Here is an 11,590-nt window from a genome sequence, read left to right as displayed (position 1 = left end):
GCTTGGGTGACAAAGTGAGACTCTGTCTCTAGAAAATAAAAGTTAGCTATGTTATGTCTCTAGAAAATAAAAGTTAAATATGTGTAGTTATTTTCAAGTTTAGTTACCGTCACTGGACAATCAACATCTATAATTTTGGCACTGGTTTGGCTGTAGTTTCAATTATAAGGTATTTCCCAACAACCCAAAAAACAGAAGAATTGTCTTTTTGTTAATTCCATCTGAAGGTATCATATTATCAAAATCTATTATATTAAAATAAAAAAACCTGCCTAGAAAAATGCATCTGGTTAAATTCATCAAAAGTTTCTCCATCCACGGTGGTTCCCTCTGGCTCTCTCTTTGGTGGTCTTGGCAGGGGAGGGCCTGTGGGGCTTCTTCCGGTATTCCACTTTCGTCCATCCCCCTTCGCTCACCTTGCTCTCCTCCTCACTGGCTCTTGAGTCAGTCTCAGCGTGCAAAGGCATCCCTGGGATGGTCCTGGGTTGGTTGCGCTCATTTGGGCTTCTCTTGAAGTCAGGTGACTGGTGAGTATTGAGTGCAGACTGAGAAACCCTGTAGAACTTTCCAGAATATCTTTCTCTTGAAGGAGTGGAATGCTGACTTTTTCCACTGTATCTCCCTCGAGGAGAAGAATTGAGGGACACGCTACCACGACCATATTTGTTCTTGCTCCTATCTGAGTATCGACCTCTCTCTAAAGAGCTGTCATTATTAAGACTGGAAAAGCCACTGTCCCTGGAGTTGAGATGCAGAGAAGTTAAGTTTTTGGTCAGTCCATACTGAGTAGGAGAGGAGCTTCTGGACTGGTTTATAGGTGTAATCTGTTGATACTTAATGGGCGCCTGGCTCCGCCTCACAGCAGCAGCGTAGGAATCCTGGTCATCGAAGTACGGGAAGAATGGTGATCCCAGAATCGGATTGCTCTGGGAACGCTGGAGAGAAGTGTTGGAAGCAATCTGCCGCAGCCGCAGCGTGTCTAACCACTGGCAATCAGCACCTGCAGAAGAAATGGAAATGAGCATCTTTTACGCCACACTAAGGCTGCATGCCTCATTCATAAGCCTGTCTTGGGATAATTCAAGGCTGTTTGGGATGCTCTCAGCTTTGCCATTCATAGAAATTCTAGGCTAGGTATAAGGATGTTTCCTTTATTACTACAAATAATTCTTTAAAAATAAGGGCATTTACACTTACTGAATATATGCTATGTGTTTGGCATTGTTCCATGGGCTTTACTTACATTATCTCATTTAATCTTCTCAATAATCTTTTTAGGTAAATGCCAAAAGTCTTATTCTATAAATGAGGAAGCTTGGGAGGTCAAATAAGTTGCCCAAGGTCCCTCAGTCAGTAATCCCAGGTCCTTATGCATCTAAACCCCATCTTCTTCCTACTTAGTTGTGTTGTCACTTCTAGAAATTACTGTTAAGTATGTTCAGGTGGCTGTGGCATGTTCGATAAACAAAAGACTTTTTGCCAACCAGCGCTTTTTTTTTTTTATTTTTTTGAGGCAGGGTCTCACTCTGTTGCCCAGGGTAGAGTGCAGTGGTGTCATCATAGCTCACAGCAACCTCAAACTCCTGGGCTCAGGTGATCCTCCTGCCTCAGCCACCTGAGTAGCTGGGACTACAGAGTGTGCTACAACACTCGGCTAATTTTTCTATTTTTTGTAGAGATGGGGTCTCGCTCTTGCTCAAGCTATTCTCAAACTCCTGGCCTCAAGCAATCCTCCCGCCATGGCCTCCCAAAGTGCTAGGATTATAGGTGTGAGCCACCTCGCCTGGCCCCGAACTAGCACTTGAAACCCTCGAAGACCCTAAATGCAGATAAAAGAAACAAGGTTCTGAAGGTTGAGACAGCTAGAGATTTTTGGGAAGAAAAACAGCTCGTTTCCAGAGAAAAGATTCCTGAGGTTCAGGAATAGGACATGTTTTCAGCGTAAAAAATGAAGCTGCACGGCAAATAGACATTAAGGTAAAAGAAAATGGTTAATTAATAAGGACCATTTAGTAAGCTATATTTCAGTGAATAAGCAAGTCCCTTACACCTAAGATCTTTCCTGCTTCCCCAGGGCCTAAACTATACTGCCCACATTCCAGAGTTCCTGGATAGCCCTCCTTGTCAGCGTCCTCAGCCATTGTGGCCCTGCCTTTGCAGAGCGAGCTTCTGGGGGGAGCAGAGCACGCTCCCTTCTCTGCCTCCGTCTGCTTGGGCACCGGGGACCCAAACCCCTGAGGTGAGAGACTCTTCTAGGCACAGGTGGCCCCTGTGTCCAGACACGCTTCACAGGCTTCGATCGACCACAGTGCCTTCTTTGTTGCTGTTGTGTGCATGTGTGTATTTTATTGTGGTAAAAAACATATTATATTTACCATCTTAACCATTTTTAAGTGTGCAGTTCAGTAGTGTTAGGTATATTCACATTGTTGCACAACAGGTCTCTGTATAGTGTCATCTCGCAACACTGGAACTCTGCATCCACAAAATACTACTCCCCCTTCCCCACCCCTTGGTAACCACCTTTCTACCTACTTGCTTTATTTTGACTACTTCAGATACTTCACGTGAGCAGAATCAGACAGAGTCACAGTGCTTTCTTTCTTTAATCCTGATTTCTCTGGAATTTTAGCTTCCACCACAACCCTGATTGCGTTTGGTGTCCAGCCCCCTCCATGTAGACCTGTGTGTTGGGGACGCTGACCACGTTCTGGCTCTAGGGACAGGCTTCGGTCAGCCCAAGCCAGATATGCGGATGCCGTGACTGGGAATGGACACGTTGCTCAGTTCTGGTCAAAACAGAATCGGTGAGGGGTGGCCTGCTGGGGGGTTCTAGGAAAGTTTTCCTTAGTCCTAAACATGAGAACAAGGAGGGACCCGACCCCTTATCTCCTCTGGGCGTTGCTATATCTTTATGTGATGACTGTGAACATGAGAGGAGCTAGGCGAGGGCAAAGGCAACGTACTGGGCATGACACAGCGGAGAGAAGGAAAGGTTCATTCTTCAACGTTAATATGGTTGAGCCGGCTTATCTTACTGCACCTGGAGCCCTGCCCTACCTCTGGACTTCTTGTTATCAAGGGTAATAAATTTTACTACAGTTTAAACCAGTTTAAGGACTTTAGAGTACCTCTGAATCACCGGAGGATTAAAATGCACATTGCTGGTCCTACCCTCAGAGTTTCTGATTCAGTAGGTCCAGGATTGGGCCTGAGAATTTGCATTTCTAACAAGTTCACAGGTGATCTTCATGCTGCTGGTCCTGGGGCTACACTTTGAGAACCAATTTAGTAAGCCAATGGAAACTGGGTTTTCTGCTACTTGCGGCTGAAAGATAGAGCTTAACTGGTCCAGGTGGTATCCTCTGAGTCTTCACATCACATTGGCAAAAAGAATACAAGGAGGGAGGAAGGGAAGCAAACGAGCTAAAAGTGGACTAAGCCAAAGAGAGGTCAGCCCTGTAACCTGTCCAGTTATTATTAATACCATAATCAGAGGGAAAAAGTTTATCCAAAGCAATTCCAGTAGGAGATAGGTACAGATTAGAGACAGAGAATAACTGTCTCCTAAAAGTTTTAAGAGAAGTAGAGGACACCTAAGAGATGTCTGTCCATTGCCTTCTTTTGGGACTGTCACCACCTTGCCTCTGCCCGCATGGTTACCATATGACGCACAGCCTGTCCTCGCCACCCACCCCACCCACCACCCCTCACCCGCAGATGCAGTTATTGATCCGTGGAAGAATGCTGAAAGAAACAGCTCTAATAAGTTTTACCCCAGGGAATCTGGAATTGGGACAAATAAAGTATCTGTTTGGTGACTCTTAACGTAGTAGGATATAAACTATACAAAAAAGGATTTGAAGCTATTGGCAGCCATTTTGTGTCATATGGGTAGGGAAACAAACAACCGGTTTTTAATGGAAGAGAAAAATACTGTAGGGATGCAGAGAGAAGGCCCCCACAGATTCCACAGGGGTGCTGTGGAAATCAAATAGGATCATGGCTGTGACAGCCCTACAGATACAAAATGTGCCCCACAAGCATTAGTGATTATAGCAAGAAGTACTTAAAGGCACGACAGTAGGCATGTAAGGCAAGACTGTTGAACTGACCAATAAAAGAACTTAGAATGGGAGCACCTTCTGAAAGAATCAACACCTGTTGTACAGGTTAGTCATGTGTAGAAATAGCATACCCTAAAAGATGTTTGACAACGTGTTTTGGTGCTCAGAATGTCTTCTCGTGATTATTTGCGGGAGAATAACCAAATCAACTGTGTTGACAAAGGTTTACAGGTTCAGCACGCTGTCAAAGCATTTGTTAGTAGGTTTTGAGTGTTGTCCAGGATTCTGGGCACCCTGGCTTGTGGACCTTTCAAACTGCCTGGCTGGCTTGGTAGATCAGTGCTTTCAGTGGAGGAGATAGGAGCTGGGCTCTCATAACTCTGTTACAAGCTACATACCTCAGCAAGACTGGCCATGAGGGTCAGCTCGGTGGAGCCCCTTGCTTTGATTCCATGCCCACCAAAGAACCTTTGATATGGCTTCCTAGGTATATTTTCCTCTCGGGGGAAAAATGCACTGATCAGAAAACATGTATTTCTGGTTTGTTTGGTGGGTACGTTTCTCATGGGAAAGAGTGAACTGCATGGGGCTTTATCTACCTCCCATGTGTTTGTTAGCTTATTGCAGTCCCGCAGAGCCTAACTCTGAGTTGTATTAGATTTTCTGGACCAACAAAGCTAAGGGTCAGAATCTCTCTCCTGAATCCACCAAATAATGACCCTTTTTACAGCAAGTCAATTGACCTTCCTCTATGTTACTCTAAATTGTTTCTTTATATCATCTGGAGGTACTATCACCACTATCTATCATATGCATCTCACGTTTTCTCTTTCTCTATCCTCCCTTCCTTCTTCTCTTATCCTTATTTCCCCCCCTCCCTCCTTCCTCCTTCCCTTCCTCCTTTCCCAATCATTCCCATGCTTTGACGTATCAATGGTGTTCAGGACTCAAGAAGCTGTCCCAGTGATAGCAGTGGCTTTGTAGGAATGTTTGCTAGACATAGAAGATTCATATCTTTATCTACGGGCACACTTTTGGAAACTAAATATATGTGTATATACACATACATACATATTTTTATTTACCAATGCAATATAATCATTACTTTTCATCTTTTACCATAGTTATCCAAATATTTAAATTTATTATAATATGCTCATAAGTCCATAAATACTATTCTCCATATAATCTGTTTATAAAACCGATACTGTAAAATTACAAAAAGGAACTTACCTCTGGCACTTACATCTGGTATGAGAATTTCAAAATTAAGTTTTTGGACTCTAACACACATCTAACGTTGAACACTAACTTACTTGAGTCAGACCTGCTTCCAGGGTTGCCTTCTGAGTTGGGGAATAATGTCTGAATGGCAAGTTGGACTGCTTTCACCTCATCCTGAGGTTTTGTTCTACTCCACTGAATCAAATGGTTATGTTTAGTGCTTTTTGGAGTTCTAACATCATTCTGGTAAAAAAAAGAAAAAGAAACACATGATCAAACAGACCCACATATATAAAATGGGAAGAAATGACACTTAGGTTATTATATCACTTGAATTTCACTCCTTAGAGCACCATCATAATGCATTAGGTAAAATGTTCTGAACAGTTGGCCTAAATATGCTAATTTGACTAAAAGGAAAATTTTACCCACTTTATTCCCTAATGGGTTATAGTACCTTGTTCCTTAATGTATTACAACATATATTCCTTACTAGATTATAGTAGCTAAAAATATGTTTGTCTTCTCCCAGGATCTATTAATATTTGGCAAATCTCAACTTACCTCTTTGTTCAGTAAGAAATAAAAAATAATCTCTTCTATATATAGTACTTGAAAACAGATACTGTGTTTGTCAAATGAAAATCTGACCGCCATATTGCCCAAGACTGCCTTTGATCACGAGGGTGACTGACTGGGTGAATGTGGGTGGGACGGATCACCTGCGACGTACAGACACAAAAGTGAGATGGGATCAAGAGTTAAGAAACAAGGGCCAGGCGCAGTGGCTCACGCCTGTAATCCTAGCACTCTGGGAGGCCGAGGCGGGCGGATTGTTTGAGCTCAGGAGTTTGAGACCAGCCTGAGCAAGAGTGAGACCCCGTCTCTACCAAAATTAGAAAGAAATTAATCGGACAACTAAAAATATATAGAAAAAATTAGCCGGGCATGGTGGCGCATGCCTGTAGTCCCAGCTACTCGGGAGGCTGAGGCAGGAGGATCGCTTGAGTGCAGGAGTTTGAGGTTGCTGTGAGCTAGGCTGACATCACAGCACTCTAGCCTGGGCAACACAGTGAGACTCTGTCTCAAAAAAAAAAAAAAAAAAGAAACAAGGACCAGGAAGAGGTGAGGACGCACCACCTTCTTGTCCTGAAATCTCCCTCCTCACCAGGTGTCACCAGTCAGTGTTGATTAAAGAGTCTCCAGGATTCAATACGGTTATGAAAATATGTTTTAAAAAACTCTGAAGTGAAAAATCCAGACACAAGCGGCATGTCATGGAGTCTAAACAGGAGGAGAAGGAGGGAGAGGAAAGGGAGAGAGAAGGAAAGAATTGGGTGTGGTGTGTCTCCAGAACTGTCTGAGGCAGGCAGAATTGAAAACTGGCTAACTGTCCAGTTACAAAAGAAGACTCTCCCTGGGTAGTGAGGCCCAATTAACAGGCTTCAGAATAGTCTAGATTCCAAGTGTCCCAAGACTGAACAATCTCTTTTGTTTAGGTTTTGTGTCCCACAATTGACACTTTGATAATTAATGTAACTTCTCAGGTTCCTCATCTCTGACAACCTGTATGCCCTGGCAGGTGAGGATAGAGAACTGCTGTGATACTTATTGGATTCCAGGCTGGGTAAGTGGACTAGCCGGGATTCAGATTCTAGCACCGAAAACCAAACCCTGGCAGCTCAGGAAACCACTACAATGTCCATCATGAAGTCCAATTCGAGGCAGCCTTCCTTCATGTTACTGCAGCCACTGAGAGGCTAACTGGGTAGCCGGGGAAGGGTGGAAAGCATTTTTATAGTCAGAAGACATGGGTGTGACTCCATTAACTCTGTCACTACATACCCCAAACCTTGGGACTTCCTTTCATCTCTCTCAGCCTGTTTTCCTTATCTGTGAAATGAAGATAATAATACCTATCTCGCAGAATTTACATGAGGTTAGTGAGATAAAACATGTATAAGCACCTCTTATAGTGCCTGGCTCATGGTAAATCCTTAATAAATGTTTCTTGAATGAATGATTGATTGAATGAATGAAATGCATGTCCTGTTGATGGTATTCACATAGATACCTTAATGTGTGCCAAGAACTGTGCTATAACTGCAGCCCTCCCCTGGCTCCCCACAGCGTCTATCTACCTTGTTAGGTGTATGTCTCACAAGCCATGAAGATCTTATTGGTTTTTAAGAAATTATTAGTATTAAATACATTCATTGAACACAGATGATTGAAATATATTTACAGAGAGATCATTCTCTAACGCTTAATGTGAGCTTTTAAAAATTATGGTAAAAAATACGTAGCATTAAATCTACCCTTTGAACAAATTTTAGGTGTACAATATTGTTAACTATATGCACATTACTGTACAGAAGAAAGATTTTGATTTTTACAACATAATTAGGTTCTTTCTCTCTACTACTTAAAATGCCCCATTGACTTCCTGTTGTGCATATAGTGCATTCAAATTCCTCACTGTGGCCCTATGATCTTTTGTCTTTGTACTCTGTGCCTTGGGGATTTGCACTTGCTATTCCTCTGCTCTTCCCTGCTGTCTCCTCCTCTGAGAAGAGGTCTTCCCTGACCACCCCATTGCATGCCCGAGTCACGCTATTTTCCATTTACCACCCATCACTCTCAGATATTTTTTATTTATTACTTATTTATCATCTATCTTCCCCCAATTAGAATATAAGCCCCAAGAGAATATAGACCTAGTCTATCCTAATTACAGAACAGTACCTGCCAGCAGGTACCATTAAATGTATGAATTTTAATATTAATAGCATATTTTTCAAAAGTATAATTTTTTTCTATTTTTTCAAAGGAAAAAAATATGTGGAATCTGTTCAACTGTTTTTGGTAATAGACTCCTCTCAAGGTGGTAGTGGGGGTTGTGCTTTTGAAGAATCATTCATCTACCCTCACCCCTAAACTCTAAGAGCCAAGAAGGCAAAGACCTGTTTTAGTCACTGTTGGGTACCCCCAGTACCTAACATGTTGCATGGTACATAGAGGGTGCTCAATCACTAACTAGTGAATGAATGAATGAAGTACTACCTCTCTCTCTCTTTAGGTAAGTGTATCCTGTTCTCTTTCCTTCCCAACATTTTGTTATAGAACTTATATTGCTCTTCCCGTATTCATGTTGGTTAAATAATTTCTCTCCCAATAAATCCCAATAAATTATAAGCATGCTGAGGGAACAGTTAGTTCCCTATTCATTAACTGTTGGGGAAGCCACTAGCCTTCCTCCCCCAGAGCTTACCTCATAGGTGACAGTGCACTCCACAGTCTGATTTTCCGCTATTCCTACAATCCACTTCTCCATTACAAATGGTGGCTGAAAAACAAAAGTTAGGATGCTGTAGTATCATAAAACAGCCTGCTCTGCTATAGTATGTTTCTTTGAGGCCAGTAGTGCCACACACAATTGGCAACATGGGGGCATGATATCAGATTATCTTGAAAGCCTTGTTGGTTCACATGTGATTACTCACATGCTCATATTCTGGGTTTTGTTTTTCATAGAATATCCTTTTGTGTATTCGTCAACAGCTAGTCCTGGTCTGCCACAATCTTTTCTTTTCTGATAACAGCATTGCTATCACTCAATCCTATCATTAATTCATGCTAAAATTTGAAGCATCAACAGAAAGCTTTCTCACAATTAAGAGAAAGCCATAACAATATAAGAAGACCCAGAAGTGCCTTCTTTGAGTGCAAGCAGTGGCTGGTTTAGTGGCTTTAACAACCACTGTGCTTTCTACTATCTCAGGCTATCTGGCAAAGCTGCACATACGAATGAAGAAACTGTGGCAATATTTCCCCATTGTATTAAAACAAAGGATTAGTGAAGAAGCCTAGACTTTAGATCCTATTTTAATTTTGAGGAAAACAGTCTCTTTTAAGAAGTGAGCTGCACTCTCCTCCCATCCCCCCTTCACTCCAGGTTTAAGGCTGCAAAGGAGTGAGCTGAGTACAAGATAATGTGGTAGAGATTTAGCTGTGCGAGTTCTTTTCCTTCTGTTGGTGTTAACAAGTGCTATAAATTTTGAATGGTCTGCCCCAGCCTTATTTTCCCTATAAGCTCTGTTAATTAATGTTGGTCTGTAATTTTGTGTATATGGCATTGTAGCAAAAACACCTGCATTCAGTTTTCCAACTCCATGTCACAGGTGGGGAAGACAGAAAGAATTTTTCTAGTCTTCAAGACATCAAAACATATATAATATGTCCCCATAAAATAGGAAAAAGTTAAAACCAAATCATAACCTTTCCAGATAAATAATGCCATTGAAATAACTCCGAGTTGCACAGAGGAATCCAACAATGAATATCAAATCAATCTACTTGATGAATCCACTTGTAAATTAAAAGGACTTGGGTGTTTAGCAATCTTATGCCTATGAAGAGAACACATTTACAAGTCTAATGCATGGCTTTGAAGAATCATTTTATTTCCCTACTTGTGTTTGTTCCCTGGTTCTTCCTTGCTGTAAGCCTCATTTTCTTCACTGAAACCAAATGCACAGTTAAGAGCGAGCTAGAGTTAATGGTTTATGTGAGGTTAGGGAGATGGTCCAACTGACGTCATGGTTATTTGCCTGAAGTTGCTGACCTTCTGCAATTGAAGTCTCATATGCATTTTTTCAGTATGAATTTTTTCCATTTTGAAGAGCAAGCTAAGCATTTTTATAAGTCTTTCTTCAACATTTTCATGGGCATGCTTCTGTCTTGACCCGAGTGTAGTAACGTGCTCTCTGGCCACCCCAGGAATTCATAGGTGTGAACTTAAGGGGGCTGTTAAGACTCCAATGTGTGCCTCATCAATAACCTCATCTAAGTCCTTCAAGAAATCGAACTTAACCAGGAAAGTCTTCCTCCTCACAAGTTTCCGAATTTAAAAAGGACTCAAAATCCAAAGTAAATATTTTCATCGTTAGCATTTTCTCTCCTTTAATCAATGACAAAGTAAGCAGGAAGAAAGGTAGAAGAAAAATTTTTAAAAAATTAAACGACACGTTTTTGCAGTGCTTTTTAGTTCACACAGCATAAGTGGAATTTTAACAAAAACCTATTATGATCTCAATCTGCTAAATAAAATGTGCCTTTCAACAGCCAGCTTGAGGCTGAGCTGATGTGAGCATCGACAAGCACAAAAGCACACCGCTGGGGTATTTTAATGTCTTTGTTTGATATCTGTGAATTCAAAAAAGCTTTTAAGCCGTAAATAGAACCCTACCTTTGTCATCTTTAAAGTCTCTGCATCAGGTAGGTTTGTGTTGAATGTCACATCTTTTATGTAGGTTATTGCAATTTCATCCCCATCCATCTCCATATACATTTTCCACTTACAATCCTGGAATTAAAAGCAAAATTATAGAATTTGAGAAAGTGAAACAAATTTTTTTAGTCTCAATGTTTTATAACACATAAAATATTCTAAATGAAGTATTATTGGAGTGGGTTTTTTTTTCCTTTTTCAATAAAAGGACATGAAATTAGATCCCTTTGTATATCTAAATAACCCCCTGTTGGTGGAGCCTTGAGACATAATTTATCAGTTTGAGTGTTCTGTTATAGGAGCTGCAAACGCAAAATCCTAAAGGGGCCAGCCAGATAATAAAAAAAGTAAAGCCAGGCAGTTTCATTATAGAGCCTTAAGTTGTAACCTTTCAAAATAGACCCATTTAATTCACATATTCAACCTTATAGGAATATTTTCTCATTGCTACAAAGAAATGTGGTCTTTCTACCTTTTCTGAAACATAAGGCCCTCTTGATCTACCTTTTGTTTTCCCATATTGTTAAGAATATGGGTTCAAGAAATGCTCACTTTCCTCCTAGCAGGAAGGAAAACAACACTACAAACGCAATGATGATGGTAATTGACAATTGGGGAGTTATGGGGAGGGCAGGAGACCCTGGGGAACTAAAGAGGAGTTGCTCTAAAAGCACAGCCACTACTCAGCTTCGGTTGAAGTTCCCATGTGGATATATGAGCTTAGTTGTGCTAGGTCCTTTAATATTTCATGATAAGCTGGGAATCTGAATTCTTATTGGAAACCTCTTGATTTTTAAATGATAGTATGTTAATTTTTTCAAAAGAAATTACCATATAATGAAAAAGTGCTCTGCATGATTAGTTACTAGGAGAATGTGAATTACAACCACGATGAGGCACCACTATACACTCACCAGAAGGCTAAGACTGATAACATCAAATGTTGGCCAGGATTTGGAGCTACTGGAACTCTTATACATCGTTGGTGTGAGTGTAAATGGTAGGATCG

The 11,590-nt window shown here is 41.2% G+C and overlaps 1 protein-coding gene across 2 annotated transcripts in view; it reads right to left on the bottom strand.

Moving 5' to 3' along the window:
- Window positions 1–264: 264 nt before the first annotated feature.
- Window positions 265–11,590, bottom strand: part of LOC105815590 (mitogen-activated protein kinase kinase kinase MLT) — a 173,556-nt gene continuing 162,230 nt past the window's right edge. Inside the window, exons 17-20 of one of the 2 annotated variants that reach the window (XM_012650780.1) lie at window positions 10,540–10,656; window positions 8,563–8,637; window positions 5,384–5,534; window positions 265–1,000 (exon numbers count right to left, since the gene is read on the bottom strand). In XM_012650780.1, the coding sequence (XP_012506234.1) occupies window positions 300–1,000; window positions 5,384–5,534; window positions 8,563–8,637; window positions 10,540–10,656 (1,044 nt within the window). In that variant the 3' untranslated portion in view covers window positions 265–299. The remainder of the gene's footprint in view (window positions 1,001–5,383; window positions 5,535–8,562; window positions 8,638–10,539; window positions 10,657–11,590) is intronic. The other variant, XM_012650781.1, reaches the window with a different exon arrangement.

This window comes from Propithecus coquereli, unplaced genomic scaffold (assembly GCF_000956105.1).
Source record: "Propithecus coquereli isolate 6110/MARCELLA unplaced genomic scaffold, Pcoq_1.0 Scaffold34, whole genome shotgun sequence".
Lineage (NCBI taxonomy): Eukaryota > Metazoa > Chordata > Mammalia > Primates > Indriidae > Propithecus > Propithecus coquereli.
This window is presented reverse-complemented; position numbering and strand designations above follow the sequence as displayed.